A 27,731-nucleotide genomic window follows, 5' to 3' on the forward strand; every position below is an offset into this window, starting at 1 on the left:
AATGTATCTAAATGATGCTACTGTAAATATACTATCTGAATATGAACTGCAGATATATTTACATTTAGTAACAAAGATGCCAGAACCACTTGTTCCCTTGTTTTTAGCAGTGCTTATTAAATTAATTGAGTTATTTTCCATGAGATATTCCCATTGTTTAGTCTACCCCCTGTAAATCATCAGTACAGTGTAAATGTAAAGTTTTCTGTAATACCAAAAATATGCTTGTCAGTGCTTTCACATAATACTGTGGCATGACAGATTCTGATGTTGTCTCCTCCCTCTCAGGCGGTGTGGCTACAGCAAAGCAAAGCAGGATCCTGAAGAGGAGAAGATGCACTTTCACAACGGTCACAGTAAGTTAAAATAGCACAAACTCATTCTTTGTATACCGTGTGTGTGTTTTTTTGGGGGGGGGGTAAAGTTCATCCAAAGTTTACACTACATGTACAGAAGAGGGTTCAGACAGCGGTCACGTCTGTATGAGTTTGTTCATCACACGCAAGAGTGTGTGTGTGTGTATGTGTGTGTGTGTTACTTTTACCAGTACAGCTGACAGTGTTTTGTACTCTGAGCTATTCTTTGAATGACAAACCAGCTCCATGGCAGCTATCCTGGCAGAGGACACACAAAGCTATGATGATTTATAGGCTGTGACAACTTAATATATTTGGCTACATTTTTGGCATTGGATCCTGCTATCCATCTGTTGGCATCAGAGCCGACCGTGACGGGTACATCAGCTCCGTAGAAGTCAAGAGAAAATACCACGGTGCCAGTATCTGTGGTTTACTGTCAAATTGATTCATAACGTGAAAGAAAATAAAATGAGTGTTAATTACGTATCATGCCCACAAAAGGTTCCCTAGATGCAGTATTAGTAAGTAGTTTTGGTAAGTAATCTCAGTCAAAGTGATGTTTTAAAATGTCGAATAATCATAAAGGACCATGGAGCATGTACTAAATCACATCTCCACAACACTATTAAAAGCCAGAAATGAGCTTGATTAGTGGTAGGAAATATGTATTTATATCAAAATATTAAACATTTTGAAAGTTGACATGAGAAACCAAGCTATTACTTAACGTTAATGGAAAAAGCTGATGTAATCAATATTGCCATAAGTAATCCTGCTCCTTGATTTGCAACGTTGCCTGCAATGGCCTCAAACAACCAGAAATGTTGAAGGGAAGGCTACATTGTTGACAAGTTTCCATTGTCTCAGTAGATAAAATACCACGTCATATTGGCCGACTGAATATTAATGCTGACAGCATGATTAAATGATGCATTGTTATGTATGCATGCATTGTATTGTGGATACAAGCCTGAATACATGTTAATAACAGTAAATTACATCTAAATGGTAATGATGCCATGCATATGTGTCTACAGTAAAGTTCCCGGGGGTGCGTACCTACATTGACCCCCTCACCTATGAAGATCCCAACCAGGCAGTGCATGAATTTGCTCAGGAGATTGACGTCTCATTCATCTCCATAGAGAGGATCATTGGAGCCGGTGAGTCAACTCAGAGTGAGTGAGTGTGTGTGTGGGTGTGTGTCTGTGTGTTACAGAGCAGATTCCGACAGAATAATGTTACAGAATTTATTGTTGTTGTTGTTCATTCTGAAGTGAACCTGTAGCATGCACCGGTAAAATACTCTAACCTCATGAAGGAGATTAATTTCAAATAATACTGTATTTAAATACACTCTATGTACAGTCGTAACAGTAATGAGTTTAGCCTAATTTTGTCATGTTGTATAGAATTTAACAATTTTCTCACTATCTCTATAATAGTGCGCCATATTTTGTTCAGCCTGCGTAAACCTGTCACATTCATAATTGGGCACCATTATTTGGACACACATTTACACACAGTCAATTACTCTAAACACTGGGCTAGAAAATGACAGTTCACACAGCTATAAATGGTGTTTGTTCTCTGCTGACAAACATGTTGATTTGCAACAATTGTAAGTCTCACGAGGTTTCTGGCTGTGCAGCAGTGAAATGGGCTTTTCAGTATAACACTGTGGTTTCTAGGTTCTTATCTGTTGTGATAATGAGCAATGAGTTGAGGGATGCTCGTCCAGTATTTATACAGGAGTCAAACATTTGGTTGGATGGATTGGTAGAGGTGTTGAATAATAGAAATGTGTCCTCTAGGAAATATTTGAAGTAGTCAAAATCAGTATCACCTTCTAATATAATAGAATATGTGCTTGTGTGTTTGTGTTGTTCTATTGGAGTTCTTTGGAGTAATAAGTAGTTGCACCTAAATATTTCTTTTGGGGGGGGGTTCTCCTTCTCCATAGCTTTACTTTTACATCCAAAAGTAGGTTAGGTTTGTTGTCTTGAAATGTATACCTGGGTTTAAATAAAGTAATTAATCAAGACAACAACACAACAGTATAAAGTGAACTTTTTGTATTTAGGTCACTATTAAAGGTTGGTTTCACCACTGAACAACTGCAGCTAAAGGTGGGCTGAAATGTTGAGGCCACAGTTAAACTCTTTCTCTTTGCCTCAGGGGAATTTGGAGAGGTGTGCAGCGGACCGCTGAGGCTGCCCGGGAAAAGAGAAATCCAGGTTGCCATTAAAACCTTGAAAGCAGGTTACACAGAGCAGCAGAGACGCGACTTCCTGTGGGAGGCGTCAATCATGGGCCAGTTTAACCATCCAAACATCATCCATCTGGAGGGCGTGGTCACAAAGAGTGAGTCATCACTTCATCAGTCATTTATCCAGCTCAGCTGTATGTTTTTCTGACTCGTACCATTGATTTCATTAAGTAGAACAGTAATAACAAAATTAAATGAAATTTTTCAGAAAACTCCAATATTGGCAATTTGAACAGCTGATGTGCCTGAAAAGCATCAAGTCAGTCAGGTTAATTATTTAAGGCTAAATTCTACTGTAATGCTGTTTTTGTCATGGACCATATTTTACAGCCACATACAGCATTACTCTAACTCATTAGCTCGCCTATGTACCCCATAAATATTACATCTTAATTTTCATATTCATATGTTATTATACAAGTGTTAAACAAGTCATATATTTTAGAACAAAATAATCAAAAGATATTACACTCCAAACATAGCATTTATTTAAACATGGGAACTGTTAACTATCTCAATATGGGTACTAGAAATTAAAGCTGAGAAAGTACAGCTGCTGCTGCTTATGTACAGTGTAGTCTGAGAGACATTGAGCTAACTATTGACATAGCAGTACAGTTTAAACAGATGAAAACAGGACTTAGTCTGACAAAGTAGACCTTAGCCTGACAATATGAGACCTGGGAAGTCCATCAAAGAATATCTTTCTGATTTGCCTGTGATATATATGAAAAACACTATTTTTTGCTAGTCAGTGTTGTGTTACAGATTTTGTAATATTCTATGTGTTTGTTTAAAATTTATATGTGAAGGATGGCTCAACATCTTTTCCTTCTCTCAATATTTTGTTTTTAATGTTTGTTTTAATATTTATGTTTTTGTTGTTATGTTCTCATATTTTGCTTTACAGGCAAACCAGTGATGATCATCACTGAATACATGGAGAATGGATCACTGGACACATTCCTCAAGGTAGGAAGAGGAGGGTAAGAGACGGGTCAGGGGGAATCTACGGAGACAGTGGATAAAGTTGAGAAGGATAATGGGGACTGAAAAGATGAAGGAGGATGTAATAGAAGAATCAATCAAAAGCAATTGTTTAAGCAGCATATTTGCAGTGTATTACAATGATATGGAGTCAGCTCTCAGACATAGATTAATGTTGGACTGTACTGAAGTACTGATGTACTGGCAATCGGGCAGGGGTTCAGAGTCATCACTTGCTGATATGCCAAATTGGAAGGACAATTATCATAGAGGTGGAAAAACATTTAATCGTCTGGAAAAGGAAAGTACATTTGAGAGCTGTTTATAATGGGGATACATCACTGTGGGCAAAGAGGATCAGGTGGGATGAAATGAGAATATATCCACCAAAGCTATCATCATTCCAATTCAATACCTCATCATTCTACACGTTCAAGCAGAAGTTAACAAGAGAAGAAGATGTGATGGTTACACTAACGTCTTTCAAGTGGATAGCAAAGTTATAGGTTGGTGTGGTTATTATTTCTCAACAAATAAAAAATAAAAAATTTGGGAGAGCAACAAGAAATAAAACTGAATAATCAAACTTCTGAGCCTGTCTACATGGTACAAATATTAAACCTATACTCTGCTTATTTTGAAATGTTTACTAGCCCCGACTGTGGGACAGATTACTATGCCAGAAAATATGAAAGTCATCTGGCCACTCTGGGATGGAATCATGTCTGCACTGTCTAGACAATTTGGACTTACTGAGTGGACAAAGTAAACTATAATGAAGAGGCAGGCCTGCCAATTTCTGAATTAAGTGATCCCTCTCCAATGCACTTCAGTCTCTTTACTGCTTACAATGGCAAGATGCTCAGTTGGTGGGCAAGGCTAAATCCTGCATGACAAAAGGGTAAACTCCTGTAGCAGATGGCTAATAGAGAGATGAAATAAGGTCATACAATTGCAAGATGGTGAAGAACAGCAATTACGGAAATTTGGAAAGGTGAGGATAATGTGGGGCCACTTGGAGGTGTAGGTGTGCTTGAAAGGTCAGACTGGAAAAGACCTTTAACTGAACAAAATGGGAGGATGCTGTGAGACAAAAGACTGAGGACGGGTGTCAGAGATGTGCTACGGGGCTGTGGTCACTGGAAACTGCTGACGTGACTGTCCTGTGTGCCTTGGGGAGTAATCCTGGATGGGGGGAAAAAGGGGAGGCAGAGGAGCTGGGGGACCAGCAGGCGGAGCAGCACAGAAAAACCTGTGAAGTAATTACATGGATGGCTGGTGTACTGAGGCCGGTATAAATGACACGGCCATGGGAGAACGAGGGGCTTGACTGGCTCCTGGATTAAGTGTCACAGCAATGGACAATACACTATAAGGCTCATAACTCACGTACTTGGCTCAACATGTTCTTTCACATGTATGTACAATGTTCTGCTGTAGATGGATAGTTTACATTTGGATTGGAAGGAGCTTAAACTAACAGTGAGAGCTGTGTGGGAGAAAACTAAGAGGAACTTTACAGAAAGGGTTTTCCACCGCAGGGAAAGAGCATTGTTACGGTACTATAATTTACTGTTTTTGTCAATATTTTATGAAGTTTAAAACCTTCAGCCAAATTTTCCTTCTCTGTGGTAGCTGTTTATATACTACACTACACTCCAATTTTGGCACCAATTCTGGGAGGTTAATATTATGTTTTTATAAATTGACTGACTGTGTTGCCTATTTATTTATTTTTCCTTTATTTGCATATTGACTTGTTTGTGAGTGATGTGACTGGAATTAAAGGGGAACCACAGTTTTTACACATCAAAGTCTGCGTTCTGGTGTTGGGGAGTACTAATGTGAAAAAAGCTGTATAAAGCCTTTGCGTCTCCAGAGGGAGCCGTGGGAAGTTTGATAAATTGCCTCTCAAGTGATGTCACTTGAGTCAGCATCAGTTGGGGCTGAAGACTACAAGCCTAAAAAAGAAAAATATCTGGGGGTGTGGAGTTGTAGCCTGATCCTCACCTCATTAGCCGCTACTAGCATAACACACCCAGATCTCTGACCAAACTGTCAGTTGAGTTGCACTGTGGGCAATGTAGGCACCTGGTTTTGACAAAGAAGAATGTGTGGAATAAAAAAAACTTAAGCTATCTGCTGCATTAATTTTAAGTTCCCACAAGAGAAGGCCAGGGCTTGAAGTGAATGAGAAAGGGGCAATGACTTGCTCAAAGAAGACACGGCTCAGTTGGTGTCTGTGCCAGAGACTGACTTCATAAACATGTGGTAGGAATGACCTGAGGTACAAAGATGCACAGGTGATACCAAACTTGGATAGCAATAATTAGTTGGCTAACATCATTACCATGAGATGTAGGCAATTGTAATCATTACAGATAGATCATTTGAAATTTATATTCTTGAAGAGTGAAGGCACCTATAAAGCGGCACTTAACAGAATGCTTAGCTATCATTTTTCAATGCTGAGGTCTTACATGTCCTCTGTCTTTTCCCTTTCTGTGTTATATTGCAAATTGACCCAGTTTTGCAGGAGACACACCTCTAAAAACTACAGAAAAAGCATCAGCTTTGGACCATATTGTTTTTACTGCATTTGTCCAGTCAGTTTTTCAATGTCAAACCACTTGAGAACTCAGTAATCATTACAGAAATATATAATGCAGAATTATAATGCAGTGTAGACACTATGGAGAAGCACTGCATTGACTGTATGCTACATTACTGAAAGCGCATAGGGTATCCCAGGTTACTGTCAGGCAATTAACCAAATCATACGTCACTTTCTTTCAGTGGATTGGCAATATTTAATATATTTTATCTGGTTTTAAACATTTGTCTGTATGTAATATTATCCCCCCCCCCATTTTCTTCCGCTGTCATCTGAACAATCGGTTCACTGTTCTCACACTGTATGTCATATTGTATACAGTAGTATACAGTGGTCAACTAAAGATACTGGAATCACATATCAATTAAAATGTCTTTTTCCTCTTCATCCTTCTTTTCTTCTCAGAAAAATGATGGTCAGTTTACTGTGATCCAGCTGGTTGGTATGCTGCGTGGCATTGCGTCTGGCATGAGGTACACATGAGAAGTCCACACAAACACACAATGTGTTACTGAACACATCATTAGGGCACAGTGTTTAGGTTTTATACTCTCCTTTCTGTTGATAAATGCAGATACCTTTCCGACATGGGCTATGTCCACCGTGATCTTGCAGCTCGTAACATCCTGGTTAACAGTAACCTCGTGTGTAAAGTGTCTGATTTCGGCCTTTCCCGAGTCCTGGAAGATGACCCGGAGGCTGCGTACACCACACGGGTAAGAAGTTTAAAATTTGGTCTCAATTTCCCACAGCCCAAGCTGACGTCTTCAAATCTCTTGTTTTGTCTGACCAACAGTCCAGAACCCATAGATATTTTGGACAATTTGGAACGATATAAAAGCAGCAAATCCTCCCAAATTGAAAGATGGAAATGGCAAATGTTTGGCAGTTTTGCCTAATGAACAACTTAAACAATTAATGCCGATCGACTAATTAGTTAAATTAAACTAATTGTTTGAGTACTAGAGTGAGAGCAAAAGAGGAAAGGTAAACTGGAGGGCACACTGTTGTGTCTTTGAGGACTTTTATATTTAATCCGATGGGTATCTGTGATACACATATGTACGTGCATACACACACACAGACACAGACACACATACACAGACGGCAGCAGCAGGTTTTAAATTGAGCTGTGTGTCCCCAGCTGAGTGGCATCCTGTCAGCCAGAGACGGGCTGCTTCCTTCAGAAGGAGAGCCAATTAGTACTCAGCCCAGTCTCCGCAACACTCAATTAGCACTGAGTCTTGCTGCTGTAGCGCCAAATATCCTGTCACTCACCTCTCACTGCCAGGCTACCTCTCTTTTTGCTCTCTCTCTCTCTGGCTCATCTTGCTGTCCTTCCCTGACAGAGCAGTGAGAATAACATAATTCACACCCTTCAAATAATCAGACCCTGAAATATCCCACCGCTGTGTTCATCAATACTGCATCAACCTAATTTCACTACTCATCAGCTGAAAACACATTTTCCTTTGCAACTCAGCAGTCATCCTGTGAACTTTTCTATCTTTGCAATAAAAGCGCAGTAATGAAGATGAGGGAAACAAGTAGAGGAATCTCCAGCCCCCCTACAGTTAGGACAGGGAATAAAAGAAAGTGAAACTTGGTATCATGAATGTGTTCCTAAATTGGTGTTCATTAGTGTAATTGTGGGTTGGACCACATGTGGCAGAAGGGTCTCAATTAAGTTCTGTCCATGGTTTCCATCTTTGTGTAACAAAATATGAAACTTTTGAATGAATTGTATGTGTGAAAGTGTTTCAATGAGCTTTTGTCAATGTACACATATCAGGGTAATTCCATCAAACACCACAACAGATGGAAGGTTGACATTAGATTTTATAAGCCTAGTTTCCTTTAAATCCACAGAGGTATTTGCATTATCTGGTAAATGTTCTTGCATGTTGTGCAGGGCGGAAAGATTCCTATTCGGTGGACGGCTCCAGAGGCAATCGCGTACAGGAAGTTCACCTCAGCCAGCGATGTGTGGAGTTACGGGATTGTCATGTGGGAAGTGATGTCATACGGAGAGAGGCCATACTGGGAGATGTCCAATCAAGATGTAAGTTTTATGTGACATTGACAAGTTTGATTTGACATTGTTGTGGAAATCGTTTGTGGGCATGCGGTAATGATTTTTGTCAGTTTGAATTTATTCATCCCACAATTCAACCACCATTCATTTTTCACCATTTGGGTGGTGCATGCACAGAAAGCAGGTGTACAATGGCAATGAAATTTTCTAGCACAACTGAGAAAACAATCTCACCAGAAGGGCCATTTAGTAGCTGTCCTGGACCCCTTACAGTCATCCCACATGATCTTCATCTGCAAGATGGAGTTTGCCTACTTGTCATGGAATTGTAATGTTCAGATTTATTTATTTATTCTCACTAATTAACAACGTATATCTTGTTTGTTTAATCCGTACAAAAACCTGAAGTGTATAAACACTAACTCACCATTTTACGGGGAGTTATGTGCCAGACTGGCAGTAAATTCCTGGAGTCTGATTTGACTGGCAAGAACCACAAAATAGTCCAGCCTTTAACCCACCCTCCCTATTTTTAAAGATTAAACAAATGTTATATTTTACATGTTAATTGCTGACTTTTAGCCAAGCTGGCTGTTTCCCCGTCTCCAGTCTTTATGCTAACCTGCTATAAGCATAATTCCCAATGCCACTAATACAATGTCACAGCTTTGCTTTACATTCCTTGGGAGCTGCAGTTGAACAGTTGAAACAGCAGTTTTCTCAACTCTTGTGAGTTGCATTGTTGAGACAGGTCACGGTTGGAGTTTCCTTCATGCTCTTGAGTACAAAGGGTATGTCATTCTCAAATCAACAACTTGTCAGCTAGGGTCAAGAGAAACTCATTAAAAAAGGATAACTAAAAGTTATGCATCATAAATAAAATTCTGTTAACTATCACGGATATTTTCTCATTTCAGATTGCATACAGTATTTCTTATTTCCTTTACTGGAGTGGAAAATCTTAGCACAAGGCTGACTGCATTGTTCCTTGGGAACTTTTGACATGTGTCTAACAAAGACAGCAATGGAGTAATCGAGTAATCGAGTAATCTTTGTGAAGTGTTCGGAGGCCGAATGGGGGTTGATATAGGGAGGTCTGTGCGGGAACCTATTATCATAAATCAATTACTACAAAGTGTGGACAATGAGAATGGAGAGTTTTAGTGGAAACAAACTTTTTGTGGTGTAGAGAAAGGTGTGCATAAGCAATAGAGTGAAACAGGTGCAGTGCTAAGCAGAAATATGTGGCAGGGAAAATATCAAGCTGTAGACCCACTTTGCCTTAAACTTAAAATTGTGAAACTTTAATGTAAGTGAGTGGCTGTAGAGTGATGTACTGGTGGTCGCGATGCACTCAGCAAGTACCCAAATGACCCGCATGTGTCTGTTCATCAGAGGGGAGACGAAGAAGAGTGAGTCGGAGGAGAAGAAGAGGGTGATGAAGAGAGCGGGAGAGGGTAGCACCTACATCATAGTGCGGCCCGGAGGCCATTTTAATGAGGGGAACTGCAATCTTGTCACATGGCGACAAGTGAGAATGTAGCATTTGATTCAGACACCACCGACATGCACTCATTTCCCACCCACAGACACACACAGGCAACATATGCACGCACAGCCCTCCAGTGACCTCTTCATCCCCTGCTTCAGACCCCTCCCTCCTCCTTTTGGTTATTAGGCTGTCTGTCTCAGAGAAGTCTAGAGATGGTGAGCAGTGGAGAGGAGAAGACGTTTGATGTTTAATTGAAAGCGTTATGCTGGATTTTCTCTGATCTGCGCAAGCAAGTGCAGGCTCTCACACTCCTCTAAGCTTCTCTCTCCTTCTGTTTCCCATTTCTGCCCCTTTTCTCCTCGTCCACTCTTTTGTCTTTGTAAAATGCAATCTCTGTCTGTATTCTTTGTTGCCTCCCGTCCGCCTTACCTTTCTTTCTCCCACCTCGGTCTCTCATTTTCTTCCTCTGATCTTTCCTCCCTGCCAGTCAGCTATGTGTAGTTCGTCTCCCTCTCAGCATGCAAGCAATGATTTGATGCTGCGCCTCTCTCCTAACACTTTGGTGCGCGAGTATGTGCGCTTTCAAGCATGCGCATATATTGGAGCACTATCACGTCTGTCTTTTGTGTGAATTTGACACAAGTAAAGGCTGTCATGAACTCAACAAATCAATTCCCTCCAGTGTCTTGCGCTGGCAGAACTAGGCTGAGAACTCCAGCCTGCTTTCCACTGCAGGGTCTAACGGAGAGAGCCAGGTTTATTTATTATTCATCTAACTCGACACCACCACCACCACCCCTGCCGCATCTTTTACTTGCAGAAATTATCAACTGGGCTATGCAGCATATCAAATAAACAAATAATGTTTTTATGATGTGTTACTTTGTTGATCCTCGCGGAGGATTCATTTTTGCGTGCCAACTTCGTGGAGGTTTGAATGTAGGGTCAGATGGAGTGCAGGAGCATCCCTGGAGCAAAGATCAGGATTTTGGGATCACATTTGAAGTAACATCACTTCTGCTGAAGTTTGTTGCGGTCCTGCTGTGAAAAAGATATCAGATGTTCAGGCATCAAAGAAGTGCAGATCAAATCGTGTCATCTCTTCTCTAACATCCAGGAACTTTTGAGCAAACTTTAAAACTGATTATTGCATTTTAAACTTGAACCAAGATTCAGTAACTGCACAGCTTTGATTCTGATTAGTAAAGGCCAGGTCTAACAGGGTGAGAAATTATTTTTCCCCCCAATTCATCAAATTGTTAAATGCTCGTGATCAGTCTTCCATATAATATCGCTTGGTGATGATGTTTTAACCATTGACAACTGAAAGGTAGAGCTGGACAATTAATTGAATTTGAATCACAATTTCCATTTTGGCTTTGTAAACAAGTTTATCGAGATAAAGCTTTTATTGTGCCACATGCCATTTGCAATGACACCTGTTTTGTCTTGTATTATAAATCCAGCGCACCCTCCTGTCCTTCTCTAAAAGCCCAAACTCACTTTCATGCAGACTGTTGCATGTTTACTTCAGCTCAAGCCAAGATGACAGGGATTATAACTGCTACAACTTGCTAGTCACCATCATTAGCTTAAGCCTACGGCATTTTTACGGCACTAACAAATTACATATTATTTATACTAAACCAGGTGTGTTCAGTGTTGATTTACCTGGTCTGTGCTTGTTAAATATCCACTTTGTCTGTGTCTTGTAACGTAATACTGGATTTATACTTTTCTTACTCACTGTTGGTTTAAGTAGCTGCATCTCCCGACAGCACACCGCGGTTGAATTTCAGCGTTATGTAACTTAACGAGTTGTCGTCAACTTGAGTGGTTCACCTGTCACCTGCTCTGCTCAACTCCGTACACACAAACACACACACATGCACAGAGCTTCCCTAGCAGCCCATCCACCCCACAAAGCAGTCAACCTGGGGAAACACTGCATTGCTGTCATCATCTTGCGCACTAATATGCTGTTTAAGTTAATAATATTCAGTTGCTATTTTTTTATTTCAAGGGCTATATGGGATTTTTTGGCTTATCCCATTTTGGGATAATGCATAATCATTTAAAAAAATTAAGCATTCCATTTTAAAAGTTAAGTAAATGCATGATGTAAATCAGCAATCATTTTTAATCATGATCTCAATATTGGCCAAAACAGTTGTGATTATGATTTTTGCCACAATCGAGCAGCCCTGCTAGATGGGAAAATTAGACTGGAGGTTTAGTGTTTTGCCACCACTTAAGTACATAATAACAAAATATGTTTTGCATGTATTCGTATTAAGTTTCATGTATTTTATTATGTTTTATGTTCAATCATGTGTTTCATCTTGCATATAAATTTCCACTTGGTGGGTTTCACTGCTCTGGCTTCTATCTCCTATATTTTTTGTATTAAAAACCAGGCATTTCCTTTTATTAACTTCTAAATGAGAGAAAAGGCAGATCCTTTTGACTGTCCTGTCTGTCTGCAGGTAATAAAGGCCGTAGAGGAGAGTTATAGGTTGCCAGGTCCTATGGACTGCCCTGAGGCTCTGTACCATCTAATGATGGACTGTTGGCAGCGAGAACGCAGCAACCGCCCCAAGTTTGATGAGATTGTCTGCCTACTAGACAAACTTATTCGCAACCCCAGTTCATTAAAAAAACTGGTCAACTCTTCACACAGGTATGAATTCACACCACAAAACATCAATATATCTATTTGGAATTTGACACTTTTTTTTTTTTTAAATATAGACGACATTAGCTTGAATACACAATGCTATTGTAACATGTTATGATAACTTCAATTAAATTTTGAAGCACTATGCAACAATTTATATTTTGGATTTAAGCTGTAGATGGACAACCATTAAATTAATGTATAAGTAAGTTATCATTTTTAACAATTTTGTTAAATGTTTTAATGTATTGAATACTTCAGGAATTAATTCTCACACCTACTTTTAGTAAAAGGCTACTAAGTGTAATATTGTATTTATTTTTTCAAGACAAGATATATGTTGGCTTTTACTTTTGAAAATACATTGTGTTTTAACTGACCTATTCATTCTTAAGTGAATTAAACCCAGCGCTGCAAGCTAATAGACTAATTGTCATTCAGATGAAATGTAAATAGAGTCTCTATTGAAGTCTTGTGTAGCTGCATAATTAAATCAGGATGGGTTTAGTCACTAACTGCTGCATGCTGGCAAATTTTCTTAAAACTACGCATTAGTGTGAATTGTATTCAGTGGGGTATCTTTGGATTATCGTAACATTTGAACATTCAATTACTATTTCCCCACTATGTATGTGCATTGCATTAGTGTATAATGACATGAAATGGCTATAAGGGCTCTGAAGCAGACATTTAGTCAGACAACATCATTACCTTATTTTCTTTGCAGAGATAATGAAATAATGTGAGGTATTTTGTTCTCCTTTGTCTGTTCCACTGACACACACGGAAACACACTTAATAAATCAATGCCACATCTAATAGTCTAATATATGACTGTTAGCCAGATGAAAGGGACAACAGGGTCAGTCCTTGTTCCACATTACTCCTGTACTAGCTACAGCGTGGAGAATATTGTTAGCTAGCATGAACATTTCTGTTTGATAGTATGGAGAGCTCCATTTGTTAACATGAAGAGTGAGCTGAATGACAAAGAGTTTTGAGTGGACAGCGTTTTCAGCTTTGAGTGATGGTGCATAAGTAACATTACAATGCCTCACTGGTAACTGTAAGAGCTTTAGAGCTCAACCATGAGCTTCAAAATGTAGTTGATTGCAGAGTGAATCCCGCTCTTTAACATTTATGATAATGATGTGAAAACAAGGCTAGTGTCTATGAATTCCTTTAATCTGACAATCTGTCATCTTGACAATGGATATTATCAGAAATAATACATGCCTAATCTTGTGCTTTAATTTTATTACTGTCATACTTTTTTTCCTGTACCTCCATCCATGTAACAGGGTTTCCAATCTGTTAGTGGAACATGCCAGTGTAGAAGGGGACTGCAGCACTCGGAGCCAGACCGTAGGGGAGTGGCTCGACTCCATCAAGATGGGTCGTTATACTGAGCTCTTCATGGAAGGAGGTTACTCTTCACTAGAGACAGTGGCTCAGATGACGTCAGAGTAAGGCCACTTAACCACATAAACATAAACATAAACAAGTACTAGGACACTTGGTCATGCACATAGTCACACACAAGTTATCTGTCTCTGAGGTTTCTGCTGCCACCCCAGCGCAATAGAGTTGAATGGATTTTTGTTTGTGGAGCTTACAGCAATCCAAAATTATATTTAAAAAATTCAAAATCTATTTGCCACTCTGTATAATACACAGATCATCAGTTTTTATTGGGACTATTTCTTCAGTAGAACATGGTCCTTGTAAAAACTTTAAACAGACTGACCCTTTAAAAGTTAAAAACATAGTAAAATGACATGATTCAGAATGACAACAATCAAATGTGCAATGTAGTTTGCACTCCCACTCGCTGCAGCACATACAAAACTGCACTCATTTTTCATTATTACTTTTTTCCCCTTTTTGTTAGAAAAGCAATGAACATTGTCACAAAATGTTGTGAAGTTCAAAGCAAAAACTTATGAAACTCAGTTCCTTTTTATATAACTGCAAGCTTTTATAAAGATGAATGCATAACGCTCGAACCATCCAAAAACTACCATATCAGTATATTAAAATTTTTTAAATTGGGTATCGACGGTATAAGAGCTGAGCCTTGTGAGAATATTATGTATTGATTCTCTTATTTGCAAGACTACTGTGTTACACCACCAGTAAAAATGGCATTAAAATGTTATTTGTCTAAAACATTACAAATAAACCTCTGTAATAGCAATACAAGACATGTTGATGTATTGACCATTTTGAATGATTCACGTTACCTGTTATAGGAAATGTTTTAAAGATTGTTTTAAGTACAGTCATTTATTATCACTTGTATCATCTCTTAAGTAAAAAGGGTGTGCTGTTTTTCAGGGATTTGCGAAGAGTAGGAGTGAACCTGGCTGGACATCAGAAGAAAATCATCACTACTATTCAGGAGATGAGAGTCCATATGAACAACACCAATTCGACTGTAAACATCTGATGCACATGTATAGGGACACGCGCACACACACATATATACATACACACAATATATGGACCTAGTATGTGACAAAAAGACTTGCTGTTGGACCTAGAGCGGCTTAGCACTTTCTACGGACAAGGAAACCCAGTGTTAAGGATCTAAACGAGAGCATCCACATTTTTGTGGTTCTTGTGTGTGGAGTTTGCTTGTGATGTCATTGGGGATATTTGACATTGCAGCACAAAAACCAAACTGAACTCAGCTGAGCGGTGCTACATGAAGGGAAGATGATGGTGAGCTTAACTGAACTTAAGTGAAAACTTTTCCTTCTAATTATTCAATTTGTGTGAATGTGGACTCTCTGTGCACTGTTTTGGTTCTCTCAGATCGAGAAACATGAAACATATGCCGCAAATCTGGCTCTGAGAGCAACCAGCACTTTTTTGGCTGTGTCACACATATGGGAGTTTCATGCAGCGTGCTCACACTGAACTTTTTCAGCCTGTCTCAGGTGATCTGAACCCAGTGGATCTGAAAAGTACCAACATTTTCTCTGGAAGTACATTTTCGTCAATCATTGAATTGGACACCACTCTCAGGCAGGTTAAACATGTTTTTATGGACCAACAGTCTTTGCTTTGCCATGCTGATGTGCTTTGGATTTTGCTGTTGGATTTTGTTGACCTTTTGGCAGTTGTAATCCAGCTGTACAACTCACGGAAGATTCAGACTCATATTCGGCATCATGTACTTCATTATCTTACACAGCAATTCTAGACAAGAATACATATTGCCACCTTAATTGTTTAAAGAGGCTGAAATTTAAAATACAACAAAGTCTATGACAAGGAAACCTTCTGGGTCTGGCTTTGTCTTATTGTGAAATGATACAAGCCTTTAGGCATTAGGATTCTCTCTATAACTGTTCTTCTGGCTGAATGTATAGCACTACATAGAGTGCAATGCTCAGTTGCAGGATCAACCTGTTATGTTTTATATGTAAATGCTGTCAAATAGGGATAGAATGTGGCAACCATTCTGGTCCTTAAAAGCAGCTTCTAATGCTGCAGAATATGTTTGAGATTCAGCTGGCTTTCCGTCATGTTTGCTCTGAAAATATGTAGGAATCTCCACTAAGATCCTTATGGGTTCCTACAGAACTCACTCAACTATCAACTCCTAAACCATGCACCATTCAAATTGGAAAAAGTGCTTCATACCGAATGCTTGTAGTGTTTTAGTGATACCTTCACTCAGATTCCCAGGAACCTTCATATAGGTTCTAGCAACTACATCACACATTCAAATCGAATCTTGCAGAACTATTGAGATTCTACTGGAACCTTTGCTCAGACCCCAGTGGATGCTTCAACCAGATTCTGATGAACCCTCACACAGGCTCTACATCAGACATTCAAATGGAGCAGTCACACAGGTTGAAATGGAAATGTCACGTCATGTTCAAAGGCACTTCTATTTAGCTGGAACATCCAATCCAATGGAAATTTCATTCATGGAAATTTATGGAAAGTTCAGTTGATCATGATGGAACATTTGTAATTGAACAGCTTATTCACATGCTCATGGAAAGGATCACAGAGTTTCTAGTGGGACTGTTTACTGATATTCTAATGGAACTTCAGCTCAGATTCTAATGGAATCTCTACTAGGATCCCAATGTAGCCTTCACTTGCGTGTACTCAAATTTTCATGGAGCCTTCACTTAAAACCAACGACCTTCAGGTACCGCAGAAAATCCTCAGCAATCTGTTCAGTTCACCAGAGTCTCCCTCCACCACATGTCTGCCACACCGCAATAAACCTCACTCTTACAGGACTGCTGAAAATAAGGAGGCAATATTGATCAACTTGATAATCATTTATTTATTTATACTTGTTTTAAAAAATTAGCAAAAATGATGTAGACAGTTTGTGTTTGATCGTAATAATCTCTCTTGGACTACTGAGCAGCTCTGCCTACATGTTTTTCATGTATATAATGTATTATATATTTAAAGCAGGGAGCATTGTTTCTGTCTACCATCATGTGGACAAGTTGGTATTGATCAAGCATCTCAAGAGTAGTAAACATTAGTAAATAGTGACAAATATTCTAAATCAGCATTCCTCCTACTTAGACCTGGGCCACTGTCAGGTGGGGGCAACCAGCACATCTGTCCCCATGTAAGGGTGCCCTAAAGGGTATGCAGAATTATAAAATATTCATGTTATGTTGATGGTGATTGTGTTTCATTTAAATTTTTGATGCAAGACCTAGAAATATTTTCAGTTGCCCTAAATGACAATAAATACTCTGTTGTCCATCTAAAAGCTGGAGTGGTGTGCACAGGGATTGCTATATGAACTTCTGGTATGGTTGAAAGGTATACAATGATGTCAATGTCAAGCCCTTACTACTTTGGTATGGTATGTTATACATTGCTACTCAGTGCTTTATTGCTAAAACTTGACCCTTTTCACATTGTGTTCACCTAAGCAGGAATTGAGTTCTGACAGTATATATATATCTTCTTTGCAGATGACATGCTAATATTTTTCTTGGTTATACACAGTGTACTGCTAGAGCGCTGGCATAAGAGTGGAAATGAAATGAGATTGTAAAGATTGTAAAGAGGTGGTATCACTTGACTATGAAAAGCATAGAAAAGCACACAAGAAGAATGTAAGGTTTTAAAGGGGTGTTTCACTTTTTTAAAGAACATGCTTTTAAATACTCAGATCTCCCTTGGAGATCAAGAGAACTCAAAGTGAAAGGCCTCATTAGTGGTAGAAAGCCCCCTCACTTGTGGCATTTAAGCCTTTCAACCTGCTGTCAAAATCAAGATCATACTTCTTGGCTGGTTTCATAAAGGAATGTGGGTAGGGAATGGAATTGTTATTGTTATTCTATATGGGTATATGTTTTTAAAAGTCGAAATATTGCAGTAAAATTTTGCTTGAAAGATAAACATCTGCATAGTCTCTTTACATCTGCATAGTCTCTTTACATTTATCACTTTGGATGTTTGGCTCCAGCTTATACGTTAATATACTATATTGTAGTTTTAATGATTGGGAACAGTAGCCATTAAGGAACATTAGATTTGTAGTTTAGCCACGGTATACTTTTTTAATTCGAGCAGGTCTTATTCTTGTCTTAAAAAATGCAACCAACTCTTTGGCAGTTAAACATATTTACTACATACATAACATATACTGAATGCAGACTATTGTGGCTATGCAGATCTTTAATTTAGCGGGGGAATGCATCAGTAATATGGTGCACCTTTTATATTAGACAATATAAGGCATGTACAGTGAAAGTAATTGTGCTGGGTGTTTTTAATTTACCACCCAGCATGTTTTCAATTTAAGTTTCCTCAGTCATATGAATACAATAACCATTTGATGAAGTTTGACAGTGTTTGGTCCTACCCAAATTTCATGGTATTGGCTTTTATAACCATCCTTTTCAACTTAAAACCTATGCCTGGGGCATGAACAATTGGTGAATAGTACACCCTTATAAGTGCCTCTCATCTTTCAAGCACCATTATTTCCCCCCTGCCAAAATGCTATGCCCCAATTGTGCCCCAACTTCCTATGTATTTACTTTTTGCCAACAATGTCTACAGGCAATAAGAAGAATGTCAGACAATGTGTATGTTGGAACTAATTTAATTTGCACTTTATGAGAAATCTGTTTTCCTTTTGTTTAACTAAAATGTCTATAGTTGACTTTACATTTAAAATTACTATAACTGTTTCCTTATGCTGACTATATCCCTTCATATTCTCAATGCTTCCCATGATGTAAAATTTGACAGTTAAGCACAAGGCATTGGTAATATTTTTGAAAACAAATCAAAACTATATATATGGAAAACAAAAGCATCATTGACGTTGAGCACCATTTCCTTTTGTACGGCACAACGATACACCTTCAGAACGTAAGCACAGGGTTTGACAGTAATCTTTTTGGACAGTTAGCGGAAGATATGATTTTGTACAAAGATCAATAGCATTAGCCCTTGATGTCAACAAACTTCAGCAAGACATTTTGTTTGAGTGTTTGTTGCATTTTAGCATTACCACTACTAAGTACAAAAGTGTGAAAACAGTTATTGATTTGTTGTCATTGCAAACAACAATAAATATACAGTTTATAGATGTTGCTGCGCAAAATATGTTCATTAATTCAAATGATTTATTCTCAGCACTTTTGCAATGGCATGATTTTATCCTGGCCATCTTTTATTAAGCAATTCTCATTTAGCAGGAAGAAACAAAGCACAGCAAACCAGCAGAGATTTATTGATGTGTTGTTACTCGACAATGACTGTCAGCTGGGACTCAACCAGACATTGAAGTGTTTATGCAGGAGCCAATCTTTTAGTGTCAAATTTAAATTACATAACACATTTCATATAATATCTGAATCAACTTGTTTGAAATTGACTTTCAAAAGAGGGTAATCTAATTTCTTGCATTCGTACACATTGGAGTTGGTTGGAATTGGCTCTAGAATAGAAGCACTGCATAAACCCCTGGATATGAGGTTTGACTGAATTCTAGCAGATGTACAAAAGCAATATCTGATCATTAATAGCAAAAATATCATATTTGCATGGGGATATAACAACCATAAAAGGTTGTACTGACATCTGAGTGGTTTTAAGACACTTAAGACACTATCATGATGAAAATCATAGTGTTGGTGTCTTTGAAAACCTCATAGAGAAAGCCGAGAAGTGGGTGGGGTTATATGCGGGCCATGTTAGTAACAGTCCTAATGTTTTCCTTATATTCAATAGTACTATTTTTGACAAGCTGTTTGAGCATTTCTGATACTTATGACTTTTCTTTCCCTTGAATCATCAGAACTCCAGACAATGAGCAACTGTACAAATAAAAAGTCTTAGGCACAAGACTGTGTACATCAAAAGTATTGTTCCTGTTTGCAATGATGTTTAGAATAAGCTTAACTGATTTGACATCAATAGCTGACATCCTTGTCATGGCAACAGCAAATGAGGTGCGTGGGTATTGCAGTATTTTGTGATATTGACAAACCACATTAGGGTCGAACATTTACAGCAGATAAAATGATATTGAAGACTCCAGTGTTTGCGTGCTGAGTAACAATGAGATTTTTCCTAAAAGTAAGCTTTCAAATTTGCAGTTTGAAAAATGCTTCCTTTACCGATGGCCTCACCCACTTCACAACTGTATAGTTAACTTCTCAGGAAGTGGAAAATAGGTACATTTATTGGGTCGTGACACATGTGGTCTTAAGGTAAAATGTGCAGCTTTCACTCAAAGTGTCAACTTTCAAAAGCAGGTCTGCTGTTACTACTATTATTACTGTTAATGGTTTTCCCCAGGTCAAAGACAATGCTCATGTTATCAGTAACTCACACATAAGGTTTTAAACAACTGTTTTGTGATTCTTTGAAAGCACAGTAAAAATACTAGCTATTGATGTGCTATCGGTTTGTCTTTGAGACTGTCATGTATTATGTTTGTGTTGATGTTTTTGTAGTGTGTTATCAGATTCTATATTTTTGCAATAAAGCATTTTAAAAATCATCTTACGAGGTTTTCATTGTTGGTTTTGAATGACCTCACAATAAAATCTGTACTCTAATGTTCTGCTAATATCTGTTGAACGGTGGGCACTATATGACAGATTTAGCCATTTTACCCATGCCAGCAGCATGGCTTTAGGGACTATCTCGGTCTGTTGTCGGTCAGCCCACCACTTTGTTCCAGACTGAAATATCTCAACAACTACTGGATGGATTGCCATTAAAATTTGGTCAGACAACCATGGTCCCCCAGCGGCTGAATCCTACTTTGGTGGTCCTCCAACGTTTCATCTAGCACCACCAGCAGGTCAAAGTCTTCATTTTTTTATCTAAATATCTCATCTACTTGAACGACTGGATGGATTGACATAGAATGTGGTTCAGGCATTCATATTCCTCTCACAATTAATTGTGATAACTTTGGTGGGCCCTTAACTTTCCATTTTGTTCTACCATCAGTTCAAAATATTAATTTGTCCAGTACTTGGGTTTATGACCATATACCTTCAAAACAAACAACATTTCAACCTTAGCAGCTTATTAGCAAATTGTAGCATGCTAACACACTAAATTAAGATAGCAAATGTGGTAAAATCATACCAGCTAAGCAACAGCCATTCGTTGTTAGCATTTAGTTCAATTCCTCACAGGGGCATGACTGTAGATTCTTGGTCCTGATGTTCTCGGTGACAAAACCATGCATGCAGTGATAAAAGCATATATTTCAATTATTAATTAAATGCTTTATGGCTGCAGCTGTGTGCATTGTAGCTTTTTACTGTTATTGCTGTTCATCTTTACCAGTTAATAGACCAAACTACAGGCTGTGAAGAATTGTAATGTTCTTTGTTAGGATTTGTGATCTGTTTTTGTCTGAGTTTATATCCCTTGTTGGTTTCCATGTAAAAGCTGTTTTAGCCAAACTGTGTAATTGCTGAAAGATTTTTCCCAGCAATGCAATAAGACATGGTTTATTGGTTGAGATACCAATTGTCAGGGTAACAAGGGAGCTAGTTAGCAGTGTTTCTCTTTGTCTGGATGGAGACTGGGAGGGAAGTGGGGGGTGGGGATGTAGATGGAGATAGATGGATAAATGAACACAGACCATTTTTGATCTACAAAGCAAATCAAATACTGCCAAAGTAAAGAAAGTCTCCCAAAATAACACGTGCCCCATCAATGTGCTGAGCTATTTAGTGAAATGTATTGTCAATGGTGCATCATGGCAGACAACACGATCCAGTAGAATAGAGTTCATCACTGGGTTATTGTGATAATGAGCTGCGAGGTTCTGTAGAATGCACCATGTTTTAAAACTTGATGATGCAACACCTGGCAATGATGTGTCTGTCAGATGCATTAGCTGCTGATGTCAGCAGCTCATATTATTGAGGCACTGAGTGATTCCTCTCTTACAAAAGAGCCAAATATGTGCAAAGCCTTGCTAACAATTAGCATATTAACCAACACTAGAATGTCTGGTTTTATTTACAACAGTGTGGTGAATCATCATTATGGAGTATTTGTTCTGTAAATTCATATGACGGGTTTTACAATAGTACATTATTTGCTTAATCTCCTTTGCAATACATAAGAAAATCTCGTATTCACACATCTTGTGATAACCTTGAATCATGTGCGAAGGTGATGCTCAGTTCCTACAGTGCCACAGTAGTTTATATGCAAATATCAGCAACAAATGTTATAGTAGTGATACTGTGTGTGTGTGTTGTGATGTCAAATCAAACCTAGCTGATCTCTGGGGGAATTCACTGCCTGCATGGCTCAAGGTGATTATTACAATCACACACACACAAAGTGTATGAAGGTGAAATTAGCCATCACACCAGCGTGGCTATTACTAAAACCTCTGTATCAGCGGCTTGAAGAAAAGAGCTGCAGGGTGTGTGTGTGTGTGTGTGTGTGTGTCGGGATTGCACTGGGGCAATATTCCCACTGGTGCTGACTGGGATTGTTCTTGGATGGATGGACGGGTTTCTCGCTTTGGGCAAGCCTGGCTAGCGCTCTGTATGTATGCATGTCTTCACATACCTGCCTACTTGTCTGCCTCCTCTTTGTTTTGACCTACATGCCTGTACATCTCCATATCACATTCAGTTTGTGATTCTATTAGGTCCTTCCTGCCTGGCTCTCTGTTTGCCTTTACATCTCTGTGCCAGTCTGCTGCTCTTTACTGTCTCGCTGTCTATTAGACCGTCATTGTGTCAGTCTACAGTCAGGTATCCCAGGGCACGATAAAGTAATTTTCTATTGAAGAGGTGTCAGTGGTCTAGGCGTCCCAAGGGTCATTTGAAAATCATTGCAGAGATGCCTCTTTAATCATTATGAATGACCTTCAGCAGAACCTTAGCTGTCAGTTTAGGCGTGATTGTGTGGGTGTCTGTGAAGCTATGGGTTTTTGTGTCAGAGTGTAGGCATGTTTGTATGTAAGGCAATGCATTCATCTGTCTGTCTGTTTTTGTACTGCACATGCATCTACGTCTGTACCTGTTTCTATGTTTGATGTTTAACTTAAGTGGGTTGTTTACAACTTTTATGCAATATGTTTGTCTAAAGAAATATGTTAGATTGTTGCAGGAAATGGTACAATGTGATACACAAAATGATACAAATGTCTCAATGTGATCCTGAGGCAGTCCAGTTGCCATCTGTCTGCAGTGAAAATAGTTCTAGTATGTAGTAGTAGGTTTTAGGAGGTGATATTGTCATTGATATAAATTATAATTTCCACTTGTAAAATGTAATAAGAAAACATGTTTTTCCTCATATGTCCAAGTCCTGGCCTCCTAGTTGTCAGAATCTAATTTTTTAAATCACTTGTCATGCAGATGCGAGCTCAAGGTGCATATGGCCAGATAAAGCCGCTCGCCTCCGTGTAGCAGCCACCCTCAACACCCATTAAACTGTTACTGGAGGTCTGACCCGGACCAAATAAGCTGCTGGTAAATAGCCTTATCCATTCTGCTACTGATCCAAGAAGCCTGCCATGAGAGGGCTGTGTGATGTCAAGTGGCTGGCAAGGACACACATTTAAACACACACAACCACACTCACACAGATATCTTGACAGCGGTAGCAGTCTGGCGGGTCTTTGTGTAACACTGGAGATAACTCAACACACACACATTGACTCTCTCTCTCGCTCTCTCTCTTGGCCACAGTATCTGTCTCCTTCATACAACAGCAGCCAGAGGGATGTATTTGTCACTTGCCCAGATGTTTTTCCAAGGTCCTTTATTCGAAGCAGTCAATCATATGAGCAGAAATGTCCTTAATGTGAAGTCCCCTTGGTGCAATGGCTGTTGTGGAAGGTCAGTCAAGGTGAGATGAAAGTGCAGTTAACCTGGGACACAGGGAGGTAATATAGTTATAACAGCTACAATACCTTGCACGCATTACACACACACACACACACACACTATGGTTGCCATTTCTCTGGTCGAATGAGGTCTGTCATTCTGACACACACACAGATTTTAACCGAATTGGCTGGACACACAATCTTTGTTCCTATTTCCTCCATAAAAGCTAAATTAAGCATCTTTATCTGAGACAATTCCATTCATGGTTCCCTTGAATGCTCACAAACCCATTTCCATGCCAAGTGATAAAATCATCTGCAATGACGTTATGAAAATGCATGTGCTGTGATTCAAGGAAACATCATAATTGTCAGATCTGTAAAATACATCAACAAACTCTGGTCATCTTATAGTCAGATCAGGACTCGGAAATGTAACATAGATAGTTCCTGTTTTATTTTATGATCCAACCTGTAAATGTTATCCTTTGTCAACTAAGAACATAAACTCTTTCCTATTTTCTTTCAAATGATTTTCATTCACAACCTTTTCTAGTCCTTGACCTATTTCTTTGGTCCAATAAAAATGGATGATATTTTATTTACAATATGTTGAAAGAATTATCTATATTTGAATCTTGAAAAACCCTTTGATATGATGCTTGATATTCATATATATATGCATAAATAACACACTTTGAGCTGGTGAAACCTGTGTTCCAACTTCATCTGGTGAACAAACAAAAGGTGACAAAAAGACATAACATCTGTAAACATTTCATGAGACGTCCAACAGATAGAGCCATACGGCCGTGGCATGACCCTTGTGAGCATGAAAGAATCCTGTAAGAGTGCTAAAAAAAGAGCACCACCAACTAAGTATAAAGGTGAAATGGATTTGAAGAGTTTCACTTCAAACCTTGCATGGTGTGCACTGCCACATTTGGAGGTTGTTAGCCCCCTCAACCTTGCTCCATAATGAAGAGGCACCCGCCTGCCCACTGAGCTGTCTGGTCTGATAATTATTTTGACATTACCCACTGTGAGCTGGAAGGGAATTATCCTCCACAGCGTCTGCTTGCCATACATTCTCCATAATCAGCTTCACCATGCATGGTTAAAAGTGTGCACTAGGCATGAGTACAAAATGTGTGTGTATGTAGAGCAGTGTTGGGGAGAGCTTGTTACAAACTGACTGCAGACTTTTTTGCTGTTATAAATGTGGATGATTGAATTCAATCATGTTGCAGTTACTGATCAAACTGTGAAACACACAGTGAACTGTCACACAGGTTTAGTCGCTGCGTACTGTAAGCTGCAAATTAAACTAGTGCAGTATCCATTCAAAGGGAACGATGTGACGCCTCCCTGCGCTTTTTTGCAGTGCAGTGCTTGTTTAAAACGTGTGTCTCACATTGGTTTCACCTACAGCATTAATAACACTGAAACAACGGAGATTCTGCTAGATTTTCAGCACTTTACTATTCAAAGTTTATTAATTCTGAACGCGTCACGTGTCTAAATTGCACCAAATGCGACAATGCACTCCCCTGGGCCGAAAGCAACACACCCGAAACGTGTGAGGTCGATTGAATGAACGGTTATAGACATAATCGAAAAACATACAGACACACACACACACACAGATTCCTACCTTTTTTTAGAGAGATGGAGATGAAACAGCAGTGTTAGTGCAGTATGGCAATGTTGGATACAGGATCTTCTGTTTCAACATGATAGGAGAAGAATGCAATACACTTAGAAATACCTACAAATGGCTGCGCTGGAGGCTTCATTCGAGATGTTTTTGCCGATCTTTATGCCACTTTATGCTACAACACTGCTACTTCCACATGCAAAGCCACATGACATTGTTATTAACCTTGTGATATCCCTCACAACTGTGATGTTTGCACAGGGTACCTATTGACTGGGTTTAGCATGTTGCATACAGTAATGCAAAGCAGCAGCAACCCTCTGTGAAAGCATCCCAAGGGAGAGCGGGGCCAGATGTTTCTCACAGATGGAGCAAGCCACAGCATTTTTGGTTTGTGAAAATTCCCTCGTAGAATTGATTTTTTACAGTTTAATAAATTAATCTATTGATCTTTATCATTAGGGAGAATAGAATCTGCATGAATATGTTCAATTAATTTTAGTTGAGATCAGTCCAGTTAAATGTGGTGGAGTGTGATTAGATTAATTTCTGTTCATTACAATCCAATCAATTCAGTTAAATTTAAATCAAAACTAATAACAAGTCTCAGTTTTGATCTCTTTGATCTCAAAAAGTGTTGGTACAGAAGATAACTGGGCTCACATTTAAAACATTTTACACTATGTAAGGTGGCAATTCTGTACTTTTTACATGAAAATTCAATATCCTAGTAATACAAAAACCATGGCCACCACTTTCTGCCGTACATGATATGAAAATATGTGGTGTTCCTCAGATATGCATAAACTGGAGTTAATAGCTGCGAGAATGCGTTGGTGTCTGTGAGAAACATCCCATTTGTCTTAATATTTACTGTGCTCTGCATAGACAAACTAATGACTACAATGCATCACCTGGATATTGTATTTCAATAAAAAAGTGTGTGTGTGTGTGTGTGTGTGTGTGTGTGTGTGTGTGTGTGTATTATTTGAGTGTGTAACATTGTCTCCCTGGATGTCTGTTGCACATTTGCAAGTATCTTGCTCAGTATCACATACATGTAATGCATCATATATGTGTAATGAAGTGGCTCTCACTACAACCTTCTCTCCTTGGAATTCCATGCAATGAATTTGAATTGTGAGTTTCGTTCACTGGCTTATGCACATTAATCGCCAATGCACGGAGTAGTGTGACACTCATGTAGCACAGGATAAAGTGAATTTGTGGAGGAGGTTGGGTATACGACAGATGTTTCACCTTATGCTTCAACTACGCATTGACTTTTTTAAGAGATCAGTTCACCCAAATCACACAAAAAAACATTACAGCTTGTGGTAGCTCGACATGCAGATACTTTCAGTGTCAAGTGCGCAGGTTTTGAGATAGCCAGATCTCAATGTCTGCCACCACATTTAATTTCAGTGAAGGTAAATAGAATTTAGTTATGCTGTCTTTATTGGAATTACACTCTACCAAAGAAAGTGTCCTACTAAAAATGTTTTCAGCAAGGTCTGTGGGTTATCCTGAGCGATGGGCATACGGTATCTGGTGAGTTTTCAAATGTAATTTTTCAATTCTTTGAGCATTACATTCACCTCCATTCTTTTGGGATGGTAGCACAAATCTTAATGACAGATATTTTAAAATCTGGGCACAGTAAAAACTAAATTCTGTATGGCTAGACATGAACTTACCTTTAAAATGAGCATTCTGCCAATTTAGCATTGCACTCAAATGGAAATTTTTAAAAAAAATCAAGCTCAATGCTGCGAACCAGAGATTTCATTTTATTCTCTCACATTCTTCTTCCTTGTCAAAACCTGACGCGTACACCCACAATACAACTCAACCACTGACAGTAAAGTTGGACGTTCAGGTGTCTTGTGCTAGTTGTGTCTAATGTTGCATTTAGCCACTAGCCTCAAGCATGGATGAGGAGTGGGCCACAGAGGTCTGGTAAACTCAGTTATTTCTAATGCCACATCCCAAGATTTTTTTTTCACTTGTAGCCCCCAACTGACACTGACATGTCATCACTTGACATATATGTAAAATCAGCAGAGTTTCCTTCCTTAAAGCACAACGGTAATGCCAATCTCAGCTTATGTAAGTAATGTGAGACATCAAAACAATGATGGCACAATGGATAAGACTATGCCTTTGGTTTAAGAGACCTGGGTTCAATCCACCAATGTGTCCTGAGCAGATACTTAACGCATAGGTGCTCCAGAGGCGTGCGACCTGACATGTATGCAATTGTAAGTCGCTTTGGATAAAAGCGTCAGCTAAAATGTAAT

At 38.9% G+C, this 27,731-nt stretch overlaps 1 protein-coding gene across 1 annotated transcript; it reads left to right on the forward strand.

Moving 5' to 3' along the window:
- Nucleotides 1-288: 288 nt before the first annotated feature.
- Nucleotides 289-15,715, forward strand: LOC119911175 (ephrin type-A receptor 5-like; the record flags this gene model as incomplete). Its single annotated transcript, XM_038729980.1, has 10 exons — nucleotides 289-356; nucleotides 1,397-1,522; nucleotides 2,538-2,723; nucleotides 3,539-3,600; nucleotides 6,635-6,702; nucleotides 6,804-6,945; nucleotides 8,142-8,291; nucleotides 12,243-12,436; nucleotides 13,735-13,899; nucleotides 14,771-15,715. Coding segments are annotated over 10 exons (1,273 nt in total), but the record flags the coding sequence as incomplete, so codon positions are not given.
- Between the last annotated feature and the right edge of the window lie 12,016 nt (nucleotides 15,716-27,731).

This window comes from Micropterus salmoides, unplaced genomic scaffold (assembly GCF_014851395.1).
Source record: "Micropterus salmoides isolate LMB-PRFRI ecotype aquatic unplaced genomic scaffold, ASM1485139v1 Ms_hic_scaffold_1936, whole genome shotgun sequence".
Classification (NCBI taxonomy): Eukaryota; Metazoa; Chordata; class Actinopteri; order Centrarchiformes; family Centrarchidae; genus Micropterus; species Micropterus salmoides.